Raw genomic sequence first — 21345 nt, 5'->3', positions numbered from 1 at the left:
TTCAATCGCAACAGCAATAAAATCAAATTTCGGATCTAGAGATCTCAATATTTTTTCTATTACTCTCTGATCATTTACTTGTTCACCATTTCGTCTCATTTGATGAACAATAGAAATGATTTTTGAGAAGTAATAAGAAATAGTTTCAGATGTACCTTGTTGTAGTTTTTCAAACTCGGCTCGTAAAACTTGTAGACGAAGTTTCTTTACCTTATCAACACCACCGAATGCTTTTTGAAGCATTTCCCAAGCCTCCTTTGAAGTATTTGCTGGAGCGATGATCTCAAACATTGTATCATCAAGGCCTTGGTAGATTGTGAACAAAGCCTTTTTCTCCTTCTTCCTTCTTTCTTTGAGTTGTTTTCTTCCGTCTGCATTCATTGCTCCTTCTTCTGCTGGACTTGGTTCAGCAAATCCATCTTCTACAAACTCCCATACATCTTGGGAGCCTAGAAGAACCTTCATTTGGATGCACCATATGTCATAATTTTTCTTTGTCAATCTAGGGATCTGGAGTTGGATGGCACTTGAGGAAGAGGCCATAACTTAGCTCTGATACCAAATGTTGATGTTGATAGGAAGAGGGGATAGAGATATCAAACAGAGGAAGAGTAGGACAAGCTTTCAATCTTCTATATTTCTTTCAAGAAAAACTCTTTACAATTTCAGAAACTCTATTACATTCATGACCCAGGGTTTATATAGTCCCCAAAGATACATTATATTAATTGTATTCAAGATGAATCATTCTCTTTCAAGAATCAATAACCAATTTGACTTATCCTTCTATAGACTTCTAATCCATTTTTTCTTCTTGATGTAATGATTCTCCCACTTGATGCAATGAACCTTTTTATAATACTTGAATAAGTTTAATTCCAACATTGTTCATGCTAAAAGATACTGATATTATCCATATAACTACTGCTATTCCTTGTGGTAAATTGATATAGATGGCTCCAGCTTAAATCCATTAGGAAGCTCCAGTGGAAAGCACCCAATGAATTCCCATGACTTTTCTAAAGAACCCCTCCCCACATACTAAAGACTACCTAACAATAAGGAATGATAGCATGTGATTTATCCTACAAACAGATGCCTCCCTCGGATGTGATTTATCCTACAAACAGATGCCTCCCTTCCATATATAACTCTCCTCTTGTACTGCTCCATGTTCCCTCGGATGTGATTCCTCCTCAAACTTCTTCCTCACAAAAACCTGCAAACACTGTGGACACAATGAAGGTAGATAAGCTGCAAGCCATGGAGAGGTTCAAAGAGAATACATACCTGTCAATGGCCATCCAATACAGTCTGAGAGTTGTGGCTCTCGGGCTCTTTCTCTCTTGCCTCAACTGGCTTCCTTATCTAAGGTTATTCTTCTTGGTTTCACTTCCTAATGTTAGCAGCGTGGTCTTTGGTCCCAACTGCTTGTTCGTGGTCTCCAACATCATCATCATCTTCCTCGTCGGTGAGTCGAGGCTCACCAGGCAACCACCTCGGCCAGATGTGTACGAGGAATACGTGAAGCGGCGCCGAGGTCTTCATGGGGCAGCATGTAGCGAGGCGAAGGAGGCGGAAGCGGAGAAAGGATGTGATGGACAAGAGGGAGTGGGGAGAGAGCGCGAGGAAGAGAAAGGTCTGCCTGCGGAGGAGCTCAACAGAAGAGTGGAAGACTTCATTGCCAAGGTCAACATGCAGAGGAAGCTTGAACCAAGAATGCTGATTTGTTGTTGTGGGTGATGAGAGATGAAGGCAAAATGAGGAGAATAATGACAGGATATGATTAATAGTGAGTGTGTAAACACTGGTGATAGAGTTTAGAGTGAGAATTCATGTAATTGGAAAGCTCTCTTTTCCAGAGCTATATATTCGGCAAAAGAGATGCATTTTGCTGCATCATTTTCCTTTCTGTGATTGATAGAGATGCATGATATATCAAGAACAAAAACAAATACCATAACATTAGTGGAGTAAACCAAATTGAAGATTTAGATGGAACATGAAAAGAATACTGCAAGATTTTGGATCAAAGCTACTAAGCAATCCTCCATGCGTGGAGTCGACGTCAAGTTAAACGATGCATCTAATTCTGAATCCATGCAATTTATGCTTGCTAAATTCTTGATGTTCATGCGTATGCATCCTAATCATATTTATCTTTCTTTTGGGTCTTTCGCTGCTCCGTATTATGGTTATGATTTTGAACAATCTTAGAGGTTTAGAAATGGTAGTCGATCGGTACCAACAAATTTAATTTCATGTGAAGTTGGACACTACTAATATTTTCTTATTAAAATTCTTATAAAATTTAATTAATTTTTTTTTGACTTGGCTTAAATAAAGGATAATTTTCTAAAAAAAAAAATTTGTTCACTTTTTGATGTCCTCATTTTCTTTTTATATCCTAAATATCCCTCATCGTCACTTAGCTACATTTTTTGAGGCTCTACTATTTTCATCGCACTATTATCGTTTTCTTCCCTTATGCAAGGCTCCGTCTGCCCAACCACAATCACCTTTGGCCCATATTAAAATTTTATTTCTTTCATCTCATCATTTTTACTCTATTATAGCCACATGCGTCGAGGAATATTCAGGATATCAGAGAAAAATGAAGACACCAAATAGGAAAACTAAAAATATGAGGCATCATCGGAGAAAAAAAAAGATTTTTCAAAAAAATTATCCTTAAATAAAACATTAAAAAAATAATTATTCATTATTATCATTTGAGTACTCATGAATTTTATCCTATTCGAATTATTTAGGTATTCAAAAGTGAACCTCAGACCACTTGGATGCCTAGTTATTATTTAAATTTATTCTGAATCAAATTGATGGATAGCCAAATCTAGTTTAAGCAACCAAGCTTTAGAAAAGATTGATTTGCTAATACATTTTGTGAAAGTATTCAAAATGGTCGCTTGTACATCGATGGAAGTAACACCAAAAATTCCTATGAACGAGTGCTGGCTACGAAGTTTCTTATTGGAGTGATTAACATTTATCAAAAACAAAATTAATCTGATTGCCATTTTGTTTCCTTTTTTTTATATAAATTATAAATGGTTTGGAGGGATTTTTTCTTTAGATCTTGTTATCAACAATGAAAATCTAAATAAGTTAGCGTCCTCCCAATATCTTAGATAACAAATTTTATCTGTTTGACAATTGGGAGTTGTATATCATTAATAGATCAATATTTTAGTTAAATATAATAGTTGATATTTCTAATCGTTAACTCTTGGTATGTACGTTTGCACTAAGCTAATATTTTAGATGCATGATTGATATTATATCAATGTGTCTATTTTTAATAATGCATGCATATATGTATGCATTATAAAACTCTAATCAAATCAATCGTTCAAAAAAATAAAAATAAAAAACATGACAATCGGCCGACAGACACTTCACTAACTATATAATTTAAAACTTTACAAAAATTAAAAATATCTTGAATACCTTGTTTATTGTCAAAGATATTTTATATTTAAATCTTCTAATTATAAACATATTTTATTATATTACGTATATAAACATTTAAAATATAATATATAATTATAATTTACTTAAAAAAATCTATATTTGTCGTTCAATTAATTTACCTATTGATTTAGCAAATGATTCCTTGTCCACAGATTTGATCGTGTCGATATCCCATACTTGTTGGATGTGACATTCATTTTATCTAAATCTACATCAAATTGGGCGACTAAGACAGCTCACATTGGCCTAATGTGGTAAGTCAAAATCATGCTATTCTATGATAATATTCTTTTCTAAAACTGGAACGAAAACTTCACATGAAATCTCAATTCTCAAGTTTAGCTTCTTGCTGTACCATATCATGATTTCACATCTCAATCTATGTAAACTAAGTTTTCCTTTTTCACGTAATCAAGCCAATGTCTTCTGTAAGTGTACATCGAGGGATCGTTTTGCCTTGAGATGGCTTGGTATTGGAACATGCTCTAAAAGGTTAACCTATTACAGCGACAAACTATGATTGCCTCCTAGTTGAAAAATCTCAATGGTCAATTTAACACCATATTAATCTTTTATTGATGAGTTTTTTTAAATATTATCAGCCATTTATTATTAATAAAATTACAAATATATACATACATAAATATATTATATATATAACTCAGAAACCTGCAAATATATAATTAAACTCAATGCAATATTAAATAAAAATATTGTACAGATATAAATATAAATATAAACATAATATATATATATATATATATATATTAAATTGGTAACTTTTTGTGTTTGCCCTCTAAATTTAGGAGTTGGAAATTAGGAGTAAAATAATAAAAGAAACAAAGGATATTTTAGGTATTTAAAAGATTATTTTAAATAAATTGATTATAAAATCAAACTGCATAATTCTTTGTTTATAGTGATGAATCGGAGACAAAGGTGGGTTATTCCTTCACGTCACCGTCCAAGTAACCTAATCCTCTCCCATCCATCGCTCCACGCCTCTGTTCCGACGAAGCTCTCGTGCACTCCCATAGAGATCCTCCTCCTCCATCGATTCCTTCCACCACCCCCCCACCCCGCCGGGGGCAAATCCTGAACATCGGCTTGGTGATGGGCACGGAGGTGGCCTCCGCCGTGGAGATCTCGGAGCCGCTCCTGTCGCCGGAGAAAAAGAACCTCGATTGTGGGGAAAAGATCCCGCCTTGGAGGGAGCAGATCACCGTCAGGGGCCTGCTGGTGAGCGCCGTCCTGGGGGCTCTCTTCTGCATCATCACCCACAAGCTCAACCTCACGGTGGGAGTGATCCCGTCGCTCAATGTGGCCGCCGGCCTCCTGGGGTTCTTCTTCATCAAGAGCTGGACAGAATTCGCGTCGAGAATCGGGCTGTGCGTAAAGCCGTTCACGAGGCAGGAGAACACGGTGATCCAAACGTGCGTCGTGGCCTGCTATGGATTGGCCTTCAGCGGTAATTGGCTCCTTTCTGATAATTGTGCTTTTAATTTGGGATTTGTTTGTTTTTCATTGTGCGTGGAATTTTGTTGAGTGGGCTTCTATTTTTTTCTTTGAATAAAGATGGGATCTTGGTGGTGGGTCCGGTGCTTGGTGTTTTTGTGATTAGGTTGCATATAGGCTACTAAAGTTCTGTGGTAGCAATTGAATGAAAAAGCTGATTCTTGTGAATAATATGTTTTATGGATGGACATTTGGGCTTCAATTAAATAAGGCTATTAACGAATATCTCCTCGACAGGGGGTTTTGGGTCATATATGCTCTCAATGGATCAAAGAACGTATGAACTTATAGGAGCTGATTATCCTGGTAACAAGGAAGAAGATGTTAAAAATCCTTCTTTGAGTTGGATGATTGGTTTCATGTTCGTTGTGAGTTTCCTTGGGCTATTTAGCCTTGTGGCGTTACGCAAGGTATTGTGAATTTGTCATAATTTAATTCTGGAACTTAATTGCTGTGAATATCTATTCCATTGTATTTGTTTCATATCTATTCCTTAATTTGGATATATATGGTGTGAAATGATATGTTTTATGTTGTAATATATCTCATGGATTATGTGAGCTCCAAACCAAAAATATTTTGTTTAGATATGCTAGAACTAATTTATGACCGAGGTACCAAGCAAATTTTGATTTGTTTTGATGCATCTCTGAAGTTCTTCAAAGTTACTATCAAACTTAAGGAATGAATTTTGAAAAAGAGATCTCACATAAAGCAGAATGGAAGTTGGTGTTAGAAAATATGACTTAGTCTATATAAGGCTAATGCTATTGACTATTGTACACTTGTAATTCAGTCTCTAGATACCAACAATTTAAGATTTAGGTTCTAATATTTGTCTATTTGAACAGAATAATATGCATAAGCACTAATAACCAACACATTTTAGGATTAATGTTGCTTGGACACAAAAATGTGAAATGTTGTTAGATGCATGTGCGGGTCTTGATTTGATATGGAGACAAATAGGAGACCTGGGATAGATAAGCTCGGATCCATTCTTTTATAAGTTATCAGCATATGTTTTCAATGTTATGGTTCATGACAACGTGAGGTGTGAGGATAATAAGTTCTGAAATGGTATGATATATTATATCTTAAAGTTATCATGTGATGCTTTTGTAAAAGTTTCTGTTAATAATTTGATATTTTTAATAAATTTCTAGCAAGCATGCTATCTATTTCTTATTTTGATGTTGCAGGTTATGGTTATTGATTACAAGCTAACATACCCTAGTGGGACAGCTACAGCTTTGTTGATAAACAGTTTTCACACTAACACTGGAGCAGAGCTCGCTGAGTAAGATATATGTTGAGCACTACTAAGTTACAGGAAAATTAGATGATGCAAATGTTCCAGTAATATCTAATTATTGATTTGACTTTCTATGTATGAGCATGCCTCCGAAACATCTCAAGTATTCTAGACAACATAGACACCGCTTCCACTTAAATATCTTGGTCGCTTATTTGATTTTTTGAACTTCTATTATTGTTGTTACTTGGTAGTATATGTTTTTAAAAGTCTTTCACAGGTGTAGTAGATGATAAGGTTATTAATGTAATCATCGATAATTTTCTCCCTTAACATAAATTAATTACTATAAATAATGTATTGCTTTATTTAAATTATTAACTTTCTTGTTTGTGTAGTATGGTTACGGAAATGATTAAAATTGATTTCCTTCATTATGTGGACAAGCTAAGAATTTTACCAATCAATTAAATTATTAATTGATTTATTTCTTAATGAGTGATTTGATTTTTAGGAAGTAAATTGTTTATATTCTATTTTTGTGTGTGAATCAAAAGAAATGAATATTATATTTTTATCTTTGTGAGTGAAAGCAAAATAAAAATAAATAAATAAAATAAATTATTATATATCTTTCGGGGAGCTCTCATCTTCTCCTACATAAAAGAGGCTTCTCCTCTCTCATTCCACACGTAGCTTGGCAATGGAAGGATTGTGGAGAGGTAAGATCCTTTATTCTTTTCTAATCAGCATTGATTCATGTTTTGAAATCTTTGATATTAGGATTGTTATAATTTTATAATGCATAATAATATTTTAATTTCGAAATTTTATGAGTAATAAATAATGATGATTGATTTATGATGTTAGAATGATTATTTGACTTATAATGATCTTTTAAGCATAAGTGAATTTTAAGATTAATTTAATTATTAAAATATTTATTTTTGGATTATCATAATAGGTTTAATTTATCTAATTCGATATATCTGTGTTTTAAGAATTATGTGTGAATTTCTATGATTTAATTAGTTTTAAATTTAAGATCATAAATTTAAATTCTTTAATTCATGGATTTGAGTTATTTTTTAATAATTTAAAATATTAAAATCTAATTTGATAAGAGGAGTCTAATCGGGGTTTGACTTGAGTTAGGTTGATTTGCCAGACCAGGTTGGCCCAACCCATTTAGTCATATATGATTTAGCCCATATGGCCGGGTACAACCCAGCTTCTATAGCTATGTAGGACCCAGCTGTTAGGACTCTAGCTTGGAGAGTCCTAATTGAGAGGGACATTCATGTAAAACTGTTAGGACTCTAGCTAGGAGAGTCCTAATTGAGAGGGACATTCTGTTAGGACTCTAGCTAGGAGAGTCCTAATTGAAAGGGGCATTCATGTAAGAGGTTGTTTCTTAGAGAAGAATTAGGAGTTGTAAAAGAATAGGAGTCTTAAGAATTAGGAGTTGTAAAGAAATATGAGTCTTAAGTAGGAGTCATATTAGGAGTTGGTTAGAAGTAAGAGTCTTGAGTAGGAGTCCTATTAGGAGTTAGGGTTTAGAAGCCCTATAAATAGTCATGTATTCCTCCTCTTTTCATAAGCAATAGATGAATCTTTTCTGCTGCATTTGAGCAGCAACTTGGAGGGAGGAACCCCTATAGAGTTCCAAGGAGGCCGATCCCCTAAAGAGATCAACCCCAAGTTTAGAATCTGCAAGGGTTCTAACACCTGGTATCAGAGCAGCGTTCTTGGCGTCTCGCTGCCCTTCCACAGCCATCCATCAACCCTCCACAACCACCCAAAGCAATTCCCATAATTGCTTAAAAGATCGTCGCCGAATTCCGCCATCATCTCCACCACTGCGGATCATCCTTTGATCTCCCCGTGAATTGCAACAGGTTCTGGTTTCCTACCTTACTACTGCTACAATTTAGTTATCCTTATTCGAAAATCCAAAAAAAAAAAATTATTCCTATATTGCTGCATAAACCTTTCGTCACAAAGTTTTCATCTCTATGACGAAAGATACATTGCAGAATTCCAGTCGCATAGCACCATCTGTTTGATCTTGCTACTGTGCTTTTTCTATCCAAATTTCTATGAAATTTTTATGACATCTTTGACACTTCCTAACAGCAGATTTCCCTTAGGTTTTTTCAAAAAATTCTCAATATAAACCATTGATTTTTTACGTCTAATCTGCTATACTTGAAAATCTGCACTATAAAATTTCAGCCACATAGCACTGTTTGTTCGATCTTGATACTATATTGTTTTTATCCAAATCTCGACGAAATTTTTATGATAGCTTTGACACTTCCTAACAGTGGATTTCCCTTTGGTTTTATCAAAAAATTCTCAATATAAACTACTGATATTTTACGTCCAATCTGCTATACTTAAAAATCTGTGCTGCAGAAAATTTCAGCGGCATATTGTTCCCTTAACCCATCTATTTGCAATCTTTTTTGAATGAAATTTCTTATACACTTCATATATCATCTTGGCTTCCATTTAAAATTGATCTATAAAGAAATTTATCTCAAAAAACTGATTTTGTGTTGTTGCAAATTTTCATCGTAACCCGCTGAAATTTCTCGACGAGAATTCTGCTATCGCAACTTGCACCAATTTCCTTGCTGTTATATTGTCGAAATTTTCTTGATTAAATTAGATATCCTTGCTGTCATATAAACTGTAATTTTGCTATCAATTTTCTCCGCAATTCTCTCAAGTTTTTGGTGGAAATTACGTCGAGAAATCGTTGTTTCTTCGACGACAATTCTGCTCTTACAAGACAGCACATACTTGCTGCAACTTCCACTTATTTCTGTCAAACCTTTGCTACCATCTACCACAGATCCAAAACTTTCATCCACAGCCCTAAAACTCTGTCAAACCACACCCTCAAACTGCACCCAAAATAGCCACAAAACAAGCCTAAACCGCAGCCTACATCCACCAATATACCAACCCTTTCGACCATCACTTCTCTCAACCTATACATGCCTTTAACCTAACAACAAAAGAGAGATCTTAACATCATAGATTTGGAGGCATATACTATGGCATCTAAGGAGGTAATCAATGCTAAATTCGAAGCCTTGGAGGCGCGAATGGAGGATAAGACTCGGACGCTCTTTACCGAACTCAGATTGGGCCGACCACTAAGCCCGAAGAAATCATGTCAAGAAGAGAGCTTTGCCCAATCATACCAAGCCCAAAGATATGACTTCCAAGAGAGGGGAAGCTCTATGACCAACCCCAACTATCCATGCATGAGAGTGGACTTCCCTAGATGGGAAGAAGGAGACCCAATTGGTTGGATCTCGCGCGCGGAGCGATATTTTCGGTACCATAAAATCGCGGATGCATCTATGGTGAAAATTGCAGCTATATATCTTGAAGGGGATGCTATATAGTGGTTTGACTGGTTTGAACATACTTATGGAGTCCTTTCATGGCGACAATTCAAAGAAGGACTACTGATCCGCTTCAGACCAACCGATTACGAGAATATTGACGGACAACTAGCAAAGATCCGACAAACCTCTACCATTCAGGAGTACCAAACCAGGTTTGAAAGGTTATCTAATCAAACTCATGATTGGTCTAAAAAACAGCTATTGAGAACCTTCATTGAGGGCTTGAAGCTGGTGATCCGAGGAGAAGTTAAAGCACGACAACCGTATACGCTTATGGCACCCATCTCCTTCGCACGACATCAAGAGGAGCAATTGAACCATGAAGCTTGGAGGACTAGGGTCGCTCCTCAACCAGTAATATTGAAGCCCTTAGCCCCCCTACTTTCGACCAAGTCCCTACACCAAAGAGGTTAACAAGAGAAGAGCTTCAAGAGCGATATGCGAAGGGGTTATGTTGGCATTGTGATGAGCCGTGGAGTCGTGACCATCGCTGTAGTAAAGGGGGACTTCTTATGATTGAACCGATAGAAGAAGAGGTCATTGAACATCCAAAAGAGAGCCTTAAACATGAAGAAGAAGATGCAGAAGAAGAGCCACAACCGACCAAAGTTACGGTACATACACTAGTTGGCTACTCAATCCCACAAACGATGAAAGTTGGAGGCCTTCTCAAACAACAATCGATCACTGTTCTCATCGACACGGGTAGCACTAATAACTTCCTAAACAGTAAGGTTGCTGTCTATATGAACTTACCTATTGAGAATTGCAGCAGGTTTGTCGTTAAGGTCGCCAACGGACGGATTTTGAAGTGTGATCATAGGTGCCCGCAGGTGAAACTGTTGTTGCAGGACCAAGAGATAATTGCAGATTTCTTCCTCCTCCCTCTTGATGATCATGAGGCCATACTCAGAATTAAATGGTTGATGACATTAGGTGATATTTCTTGGAATTTTATGCAACTAATTATAAAATTTTACAGTAAGGAGAAACAGGTGATACTGCACGGGAAACGTGAGGGCGACGTAACGACGATTTGCACACAACAAATGGAGAAGGTTTTGCATAAAGCATGCAGCGGCTTTTTGGTACAACTTGAGCAACAAACTAAGGGAGAGCTAACAAAATTTGAAGATCCAAATCTACTTCCTTTGCTTGCTGAATTTTCAGATATATTTGACGAACCGCGCAACCTACCTCTTACCCGCCGGCATGATCATTGTATAATGATTCTTCCAGGCAAATCTCCAGCAAATGCTCAGCTATATCAATATCCATATCTCCAGAAGGATGAAATAAAAAGGATTGTAAAAGAAATGCTCAAAATAGGAGTTATTCGGCCAAGTTGCAGCCCCTACTCTTCACCGGTGCTCCTCATACGAAAGAAGGATGGAATATGGCGATTATGTGTTGATTACCGAGCTCTCAATTGCATAACCATCAAGGATAAATACCTTATTCCAGTAGTAGATGAGTTGCTAAGGGAGCACAAATCTTCACAAAGCTGGACCTTCGATCCGGGTATCATCAAATACGAGTATGCGAAGAAGATATACCGAAAATCACCTTTTGAATACACAACAACCACTATGAATTTTTGCATTCTTCATAAGAAGGTGGAATATCTTGGGCATATCATATCAGAGGAAGGTGTGGCAGTAGACCCCTTCAAAATTGGAGCAATGCAAAACTGGCTGACCCCGTGGAACATAAAATTGCTACATGGCTTTCTGGGTTTAACAGGCTACTACTGCAAGTTCGTGAAAAACTATGGAGAGATCAGTGCACCACTTACTTCCTTACTGAAAAAGATGTCTTCCAATGGTCGGACAGAGCCTCCGCTGCATTCGACAAACTTAAGGCAACCCTGACGACGACGCCGGTGCTAACACTACCAGATTTCAACCGACCCTTCATTATTGAGGCCGACGCATCTGGAGTCGGAATTGGAGTCATTCTCATGCAAGATGGTCAACCACTCATATACACTAGCAAGGCATTATCTCCCTCCCATCAAAATAAGTCAGCATATGATAAGGAGATGCTTGCCATTATGCGCGCAACAACGAGGTGGAGACCCTACTTGATTGGTCGACGATTTCAAATTAAAACCGACCATAAAAGCCTCAAGTACTTTTTGGAGCGAAAGATATAATCCCCTAAGCAGCAAAAATGGGTAACAAAACTTCTTGGATTTGATTATGAAATAACATACAAAAAGGGGAAAGAGAATGTTCTTGCAGATGTGCTTTCGCAGCTACATGAGCAAGCTGAATTTTCGATCGTTTTACTTCCAACCAGCGACTTCCTTGAGGATATTAAGATGGAATGACAGGAAGATTCGGAGACCAGTAAGATCAAAAAAAAAAAAAAAAAAAATTAGAGGAAGCACCAAGCTCCGTGGCTCATTACAATCGGGACTCAAAAGAATTATGCTATAAGGGACGCATTGTGCTTGTGACAAATTATGGACAAAGTTATTCCATATGCAGGGTACTAAATTGAAAAGGAGTGCGACATATCACCCATAAATCGATGGCCAGATAGAAGTTGTAAATAGGTGCTTGGAGACAGCCCAAAGCCACCCACCAAAATGTGACTACCCAAAGAGAACTCCAGACCCAGCCAAGTGCCATTATTGATCGACGGATTATGACTCGACGACGACGACCCACTAATGAAGTGCTAATACAGTGGGCGAACCTACCAATAGAAGATGCCACTTGGGAGAACTATGACGACTTAAAGATCAAATTCCCAGAATTCACGAATCATCAGCCTCGAGGACAAGGCTGATTTGAAGAGGGCAGGTCTGTTAGGACTCTAGCTTGGAGAGTCCTAATTGAGAGGGACATTCATGTAAAACTGTTAGGACTCCAGCTAGGAGAGTCCTAATTGAGAGGGACATTCTGTTAGGACTCTAGCTAGGAGAGTCCTAATTGAAAGGGGCATTCATGTAGGAGGTTGTTTCTTAGAGAAGAATTAGGAGTTGTAAAAGAATAGGAGTCTTAAGAATTAGGAGTTGTAAAGAAATATGAGTCTTAAGTAGGAGTCATATTAGGAGTTGGTTAGAAGTAGGAGTCTTAAGTAGGAGTCCTATTAGGAGTTAGGGTTTAGAAGCCCTATAAATAGTCATGTATTCCTCCTCTTTTCATAAGCAATAGATGAATCTTTTCTGCAGCATTTGAGCAGTAACTTGGAGGGAGGAACCCCTATAGAGTTCCAAGGAGGCCGATCCCCTAAAGAGATCAACCCCAAGTTTAGAATCTGCAAGGGTTCTAACACCAGCCTATGTGGCCATGTGGGACAGCCCATATGGCAAGGTTGATCGAACCCATGTAGCTAGACATGACCTAGCCCATGTGGTCATGTATGACCCAATCCATGTGGCAAGGTACGACCTAACCCATGTGGCCAGACATGGTCTAGCTTATGTGGCAGGTACGACTCAGTCCATGTGGTTAGACACAACCTCAACTCATGTGTCTAAGCATGACTCAACCCGCGAGCCAAGCATGATCTAGTTCAGTGGCAAGGCTCAGCCTAAATTGTGAGTGAGGTTAAGCCCAGTTTGTGAAGTTAGGTCGACATAACTATACAATTGGTGCTAAACATACTATCATCCTCTATTCAGTCCGTTGTATCTCAGCCCAACCTATTACTTGGGACAAGCACGTGCAGCACACGTGACCCGTCCAAGACTCAAATGGATCGATTCAGTTTGGCTAGCATTATATGACATAGTCCAACGTGACTAGTTTAGGGTGATTGAGCTCGTTAATTGATTGAATCAGATATATTTGATCAATTCAAACCGGTTTAGGGTGATTCTAGACCAACGTGACTAGTTTAAACCTATTTGACCTAATGAAAATCAATCAAATTTAAATGAGACCAATCTAGGGTAATTCCAAATCAGTTCTATAAGGATTTGAGGTTGGTTCTGTTAGGTTCTAATTGAATTGAGTTTGGTTCAAGTCAATTGGGCTATTCTAATTAGAATTCTAGTTGATTGAGGACTATTGAGAAATTGATGTCTTATGTCTTTATAATTTGATGAACTTAAAAGTTTTATCTGAAGGTATTATTTGGAAATAATTATTGATTTTTTAATTTTTTTATGTTTATGATATTGTTATAATTATTTTCATATAGTATATGTGACTATGTTAGTGATCCACATTGGAAGTGCAACCTGTGAAAGGAGCTACGGGCTCATCATAGTACAGAGCCACTAATGGATATAGTCTAACATATCATACATCAAACATGATCCTTCATAGTATTGTATCAAACTATTTCTTGGATGGATGCATGGATGAATGAATGAATATGAATGAATGATCATGGTTATTTATGTATCCTTATCGAGGGCAGGTAAGGCGATTCTCTTCAGGGATTAGTGGGCCGTTAAACGTGACGATTAGACGGTTCCTCCATCTGCTATTGGGAGGAATATGTACTCACTTGAGCGGGTGAGGGATACTACTTCATTTGCTATTAAGAGTTTAATATGGGTTTTCTCCCTTCGCTGTTGGGAGGAATCTATACCGTGGAGTATGCCTCTTTATCCGTTGTTGGGAGAGTGCGCCACTGGGTATGATGTACGTCTTTATTATCTGACTATTATGTATGTATTGCATGTGACTGATACATGATTTTGTTTATTATATAATAATAATTATTATTTTTCTGATATGAGTTTTATAATGAATCGATATATTATCATTTAATATTAAATTATTGATATTTGTATATGTTTCATGAATATTGAAGATTATTTTTATGATTTTTCAGAGGTTCCTATCAACATGTGTTGCTGCTAATATGTTTTTATCTTATATTTATTTTCAGAGTAATCTACTACTATGTAATAGATCTGAGGCTTGGGTGGAAGAGACTCTTTCGTCACTTGTAGTCTTACCAAGATAATGTGATTATTTTTTTAGTTAATAAAATATTTACTATTGTAAAGATTGATATTTGAATTTAAGAATGAAAAAAAAGAAGTGTCTTCTGTAAATTATAAATAATAAAATGATGATTTATTTTTTTTATAAATCTAGGATGTGACAGTTAATAGGTTCAAACCAAAGAAATACCCATTTCTATGTCATGTCCAGCTCCCTCTTAACTTTGAAGTCATCTATATGTTTTAGCTTGAACCAGAAAATGAAAAAAAGAACTCAGAGTATATCTGCTGCAAACTATACATTTTAAAATATAAACTATAGCCCCGTCATTTTTTACAAAGATATGATATCTTATTTTTTTTCTTATAGTGTTTAGGAGGTTTAAAAGGTAGAAGTGTTGATCTTATACAAAAACTAGTTATAAAACCCTTTGTTTAATTTTATCATCTTCCATTTCATTGATAAATTGGCAAATACATGTGTTTTGTTTTCTGGACGGTCAAGAGGAGAAAGTTAACTGACAGTTGTTAGTGAATTAGATTTTCAGGTCCTTCTGATGCAAGATTCAGTCACAGATAGAATCAACAAAACACCTTTTGCTAGCAACATGAACTCCATAATGTGACTCTTTAGATATGCTGATATTTACGTGATGTACTGCAGGAAACAAGTTCGTTGCCTAGGAAAGTATCTAAGCATAAGTTTTTGCTGGAGTTGCTTTAAATGGTTCTTTAGTGGAGTAGGAGATTCCTGTGGCTTTGACAATTTTCCCAGCCTGGGACTTGCAGCATTTAAGAACACGTGAGTATTTTCTGCCTCAAACTTTTGTCATTTTTTTTGTTTGCATTTGCTAAGTGTGAGTCGTTGGGAGAAACTTTGGATTGTCTAGCTGTAGCCATGCTTCTTCACTTATATGTAAGCCATGGGGTTTGATCTTAAACATTTTATGCTTTTTTATGCTTGTGACTATTGACCATGTTTAATAGAGTATCTCAGCTAGTCGTTGTAATGTACTTTAAGCCCAATAAAAATTAATCCTTTGATTCTTAATTGACCTAAACCTGAACCATTTGAACATGAGACACAAATTAACCTGACCACGCCCCTGAAAATGAATATTTAAATAAATCTAGTCCTAAAAGACTGACAGTTCATATTTAATTATTAATTACTTATGCTGTTCCAGCCTATCTATTCCTTAATATTGATGCCTTTTTTCTGCATCACTCTCTCTTCATGTGCATAATTATGCATACATATTGACAAGTATGGACTTCCTGTGCTAGCTATCTCATGCTTTACTTATAGGTAAATGAGATTGGGTGCCATGTCTTCTGAGTCTATGTCTTCATATTAAATGCAGCATACACGTTATTCACATATGTCTGTGTTTTGCTTTTTCTTCCTAGTGCATGTGAGTGAAAAAGAAAGACATCCAGGCATCAAACAAAACTCTCTATACCACTTAGGGAGTGCTCATCTATATGCTAGTTATCTAATTATATTTTATATTCTTTATTGCAGATTTTATTTTGATTTCAGTCCAACATATGTCGGTTGTGGTCTTATCTGCCCGCACATTGTTAATTGCTCAGTCCTACTTGGAGCCATCATATCATGGGGTTTCCTTTGGCCATTCATCACTACTAAAGCTGGGGATTGGTATCCAGATAACCTTGGAAGCAATGACTTTAAAGGTCTCTATGGATATAAGGTACAACATAGTTCTAGTGTGTTTTATTTAAATATTATTCCTAGTGCCAGTCATTTATTAATTTCTTGTGGGATATTGTAAGCTTCAAAATTCTATGTTCTAGAACTTGTATTGAACTTATATATATATATATATATATATATATATATATATATATATAACTTTGTGCAAAAACAACTAGAACATTGTAGTTTCTTCACTTTTGCAAGGGATGACATTTGATTGTAGTACTGAGAGGAGATGGTAAAACTGAAGAAATGTGCATGCTTAACATTTAGAATTTGAGATGTTTATCCTCCTTAAATCGACATGACCTTGGTACTAGATCTATCAAATATTTTCAGAAGACACTACCAACCAGACTGACATGGCATTCAATGAGTGGCATAATGAAACTATCCAAGTGGCCTTAAATTTGTTCAGACATTCATCAGATTGGTTTTTGTTGGCCCAAGTACTAACAGAGAGGATATGGGTTTCTAGTGCTGGCAGAATTTGTTTTATTCCTTCTGAGAACTTAGTTAATGAGAAAACCATTCACAAAATTAGTTGTTTTCTATATGAGGCAAATTCTGTAGTTATGTTAATATTTGTTGTTATGTACTGAAGCATAAATTACGGATTTGGTTTGATATTATAGTAAAATTAGCAATCATGACTTGTTTTGTTATTACTTGTTTTTTAATATGTTGCTTCTTCATTGGAAAATAAGTGGACACCACAACTTACATTTTAAGGTTTATCTTGCTGAATTGCAGTTTAAAATGTCCCTCTTTATGCCTTTGCCTTTTGAACATTTGGTCTCTTGATGCAAGTGATTGTTCTGTTTTCTGTCGTTTGTATGTGATTTTTGTCTTTAGTACTCATCCTTTCAATAAATACCTGATATTTTAGGTTGAAATTTAAATGATATGAAAAGAGTAATCCTACGCTACTATATTATGGTATATTGGGCAGTTGTTTGTTCCCATTTCATGATATATTTTCAGAGCATTAACACATTCTAACCACTACCGATGTCATTGACATGGTAAGCATACCATTTTACATAATCTAATTAGAGAAACTGTATCCATCTCCCTTTAAGGGTCACAGATGTTGGATTTATCTCTCAAAGTTCAAAATGGGCCCCATATTCCTCAATAACTCAAAATTTAATGGCTATCCTTGAGGGTAGCAGTATTTTGAATTTTCATTTACGTCCAAACCACCAATATACCAATTTAAAAAGTTACAGGGTATATTAATGACCATTTAAGGTCCTTCCTTTTTATTGAGTGATCCGATCCATTCACATATTTAACTGAAATCACACTATCTTTGGATCTCTCTATTTGTGAACTCGTTAACCTGTTACCCTTCATACTTGTCTCACATAATCTGTAGGCAGTCAACTGAAGCTTTTCATTTTTTGACACAAACAAATCACCAGAGGCTAGAAGGAAGCAATCTTATTTACCAAATTGAGCAGTACTCTCAATGGTGTGTACCACTCTTGGGAGCAAGTAGCACCAGACTTTGTGATGATGAGGGATCATCCAGTACCTTGCTAAGAGCACAAGTGGCAGTTACAGAGTGCCCTCAGTACTGAGAGAGGATTGATTAAGAGGGACAAATAGGAAGGAAAGGAGGTGGAGATGGTGAGGATAAGGATGTGACTGACGAGGGAGGAGAGGAGCTGGAGTTCACCAAATTAGGGTGGTAGGAAGCTATTAAGAGGATTTAGAGATTGGGTAGGCTTATTTGGGAAGGAGAGTAGAATTTTAATAGGATTTTACCATATGAGTCAGGTCAGGTTGGGACTGGTAGGGAGAGAGGACAGAGGGTTAGGTTGGTTCGGTTGATCGATTGGAGAGAGGAGAGAGTAGAGAGAAGAGGGGTAGAACAGGCCAGTTGATTTGAGAAAGAGAAAAGTGTGAGGTTGTCTGGCTACATGGCGGGTAGTTGAGGAGCGATCTTACCCTTGGGGAATTCATGTGGGACTCATGTCCTAGTATGGCTTACTTAATACAGCTCATTGACCTTCATTTATGGTCAGCTCATAATATTTCTAACAGCTAGTTCAACTCAATGAATTTGGAGTTTCTGAGAGACATAGGGCTCATTTCAAGTTTTGAAGCGATAAATATATATGAACTACCTTTTGAAACATGTATGAGAAATTCCCATCTTACCTCAATTATCACTAAGAACCTAAACCAGTACCCCTTGGTTGTTCTAACCTTGTACTTCTGCCTTTTATGATTTGTTTGTTGCATCTGCTCTGACAATTATTCTATATCAATGGGATTGTTAGTTTTAGCAAAAACTTAGGTACTTTTGAATTTCTTGTTTTTGTTTAGCTTATTACATAAGCAGTTACGTACTCAAATTTATAATTACTAAATTTATCTGTGTTCAGGTTTTCATTGCCATCTCTCTTATCCTTGGAGATGGTCTCTACAACTTAATTAAAATTGTCGTCATAACTGCCAAGGAAATTTTGAATGCAAGCTCAAAGCAGACAAGCCTTCCCCTTGTAACTCCTCACCAAGGTAACTTATTTCATTAATATACTGTAGATACAATATTCATTTTCCCTCTCCATAAACAATGGTCAAACAAATGGAGCTGAAAGAATCACTTTGTTTAACTTAAGAATTTATATACCAGTCTGATATTGGTTTTGGTGGCCTAACAGACTGCCAGGTGCAATACCGACTTGTATCATCTGGTACCATTGAAAAATTAAAGAATGAATGATACTGTGTCAGTATTGAGCTTTTCATTTTGTTTCCATATTGTTTGGATTGATTTAAATCCTTCGTTCAGATTATTGTTCTGCAGCTTGTGCAATCTCTCTTCTTCCCCCACCCCTACTTCTGTCCCTCTTCTTGCCCTCTCTTTGTTATCCTTTTTCCATAACAGAATAAATGGATCAAATCTCCCCTATAGATGCCAATACTATCTTATTAAGTCCTCTTGCTGGTTGGCTTATTCTAGATGCTTGTTGGTTGGACTTCTGGCCGCCAACTGTTTGGATGGACATGCCTAAATGAAATTAGGAATTGACAAAGTCCTTCCATATCAGACTTGTTGCCTGTAGGAATGAAGAGATAAACTGATGAATATGACTGGTTTTTAATAATATACACCTAACATGTTATCAGGTTTGACAACTTGACTTTCCATAAGTGTTATTTAGAAAATCACTGTTCAAAATGATTCACATTGGAACAGTATAGAACAAATTTCCATAAACATGTCTTCGCACAAACTGTTACTAATTGATTCTCTACAAGAACCACATTCACTGCCATTTCTCTTTTTTTATCTCTGAACCTATTAGGTACTCTAAACTAATCTTTTTCAGCAGAATCCAGCAATGACCCTGTAGCTTCTGCTCATTACTATTTCATCTTAGGAGTTGTTGACCTTCATTAAATATTATGTTTTGACCCTTGTGTCTCCTTTTAATATTATTAACATCCTTATCTCTGCCATATTTATAATGTGTCAGAGTAGTTCATCTGAATTTCCTGGCTAATTAACTTCTGTTTGTGCAGATGACGAGAGCTCCAAGCTGTTGGAGGAAAAGCTGCAGAATGAAACATTCATCAAGGACAGCATACCATCCTGGTTTGCAGCTTCTGGTTACATTGGTCTTGCTGCTATATCCACTGCAACAATTCCAAACATCTTTCCACAAATGAAATGGTACCTAGTCCTTGCTTGCTACATTTTTGCCCCTGCACTGGCCTTCTGTAATTCCTATGGCACTGGCCTCACTGATTGGAGCCTTGCCTCAACCTATGGGAAGATTGGACTTTTCATTTTTGCCTCATTAGTTGGAAGCAAGGGTGGTGTCATAGCTGGGCTGGCTGCATGTGGCGTTATGATGTCCATTGTGTCCACTGCTGCCGATCTAATGCAGGATTTTAAGACAGGTTACCTTACCCTATCCTCTCCTAAATCCATGTTTGTATCCCAGTTGATCGGGACAGCACTAGGTTGTATCATAGCTCCGCTTACTTTCTGGCTCTATTGGACTGCTTTCGATATTGGGTCACCTGATGGTGTGTACAAGGCTCCATATGCAGTCATCTACCGAGAAATGGCCATTCTGGGTATCGAGGGCTTCTCGGCACTGCCAAAGCACTGTCTGGAGCTCTGTTCCGTGTTCTTTGTAGCTGCGCTTATAATTAATCTTTTGAGGGATGTAACTCCGAAGAATGTTTCCCAGTTTATACCGATACCGATGGCAATGGCAATACCCTTCTACATAGGAGCATATTTTGCAATTGATATGTTCGTTGGGACCGTGATTTTGTTTGTATGGGAGAGGTTGAACCGAAAGGAGTTGGAGGACTATGCTGGAGCAGTGGCATCAGGCTTGATTTGTGGTGATGGGATCTGGACTGTTCCATCTGCAATCCTGTCGATCTTTAGGATTGACCCTCCAATCTGCATGTACTTTGCTTCTAGCAGCTAAAAAAGATACCGTGGCTGTGGATACTATATCATATTGTATGCTTTGGTGATTTGTAAATGGGCATTATAATTAATTGGTTAGCAACTTCAGGAAAATACTAAGATCATCTTATTCTTTTTATCTAAAGGATTTTTATTGATGTGTACTTGGGGATCTTTAGGATTGATCCTCCAATCTGCATGTACTTTGCTCCTACAGCAAAAAAGATGCTGTGGCTGGGATACTATATCATGTTGTATGCTTTGGTGTGATCTGTAAATGGGCATGACAATTAATTGGTTATAAATACCATATTGTATAACCGAAGGGGAATATATAGATCACCTTATTCTTTCCACAATTTTAAGTATGCTTATCACGTGTGCTTGAGGTGGCTTTTATCATAGAAAACCTTTGCCCATTTATGTCGTTTGGATGATTGGAAGAATGTGTTTTTGGAAACAATAACAGGGGATCTGAACTGGTGATTCCGGATTCGATTTACTGGATTAAGAAAAGAAATGATATCTGGGTGCTGCTTACTTTCTGTATCCTGTCAAAGTAGCTTGTATCTGGATGAA

At 36.8% G+C, this 21345-nt stretch overlaps 2 protein-coding genes across 2 annotated transcripts; both read left to right on the top strand.

Moving 5' to 3' along the window:
- Positions 1-1239: 1239 nt before the first annotated feature.
- Positions 1240-1743, top strand: LOC135613899 (uncharacterized). The gene has a single exon (XM_065110913.1). The coding sequence runs from the start codon at positions 1240-1242 to the stop codon at positions 1741-1743; it is 504 nt and encodes a 167-aa protein (XP_064966985.1).
- A 2694-nt stretch (positions 1744-4437) lies between these two features.
- Positions 4438-21125, top strand: LOC135615157 (probable metal-nicotianamine transporter YSL6). Its single transcript, XM_065113287.1, has 7 exons — positions 4438-4960; positions 5245-5417; positions 6210-6307; positions 15264-15401; positions 16125-16314; positions 18716-18848; positions 19860-21125. Exons 1-7 carry the CDS (start codon positions 4606-4608, stop codon positions 20783-20785), a joined length of 2013 nt encoding a protein of 670 aa, XP_064969359.1. The 5' UTR covers positions 4438-4605; the 3' UTR covers positions 20786-21125.
- Positions 21126-21345: the final 220 nt, after the last annotated feature.

Source organism: Musa acuminata, chromosome BXJ2-6 (genome assembly GCF_036884655.1).
Source record: "Musa acuminata AAA Group cultivar baxijiao chromosome BXJ2-6, Cavendish_Baxijiao_AAA, whole genome shotgun sequence".
Classification (NCBI taxonomy): Eukaryota; Viridiplantae; Streptophyta; class Magnoliopsida; order Zingiberales; family Musaceae; genus Musa; species Musa acuminata.
Note: the sequence above shows the minus strand (reverse complement) of the source record. Positions and strands in the feature narration are given on the sequence as shown.

Coding starts and splice junctions, on each gene's coding strand:
- LOC135613899 (XM_065110913.1), top strand. CDS start 1,240: ATGAAGGTAGATAAGCTGCAAGCCATGGAGAGGTTCAAAGAGAATACA.
- LOC135615157 (XM_065113287.1), top strand. CDS start 4,606: ATGGGCACGGAGGTGGCCTCCGCCGTGGAGATCTCGGAGCCGCTCCTG. Junction 15,402..16,124: donor CTTGCAGCATTTAAGAACAC/GTGAGTATTTTC, acceptor TCTTTATTGCAG/ATTTTATTTTGATTTCAGTC. Junction 18,849..19,859: donor CCTTGTAACTCCTCACCAAG/GTAACTTATTTC, acceptor CTGTTTGTGCAG/ATGACGAGAGCTCCAAGCTG.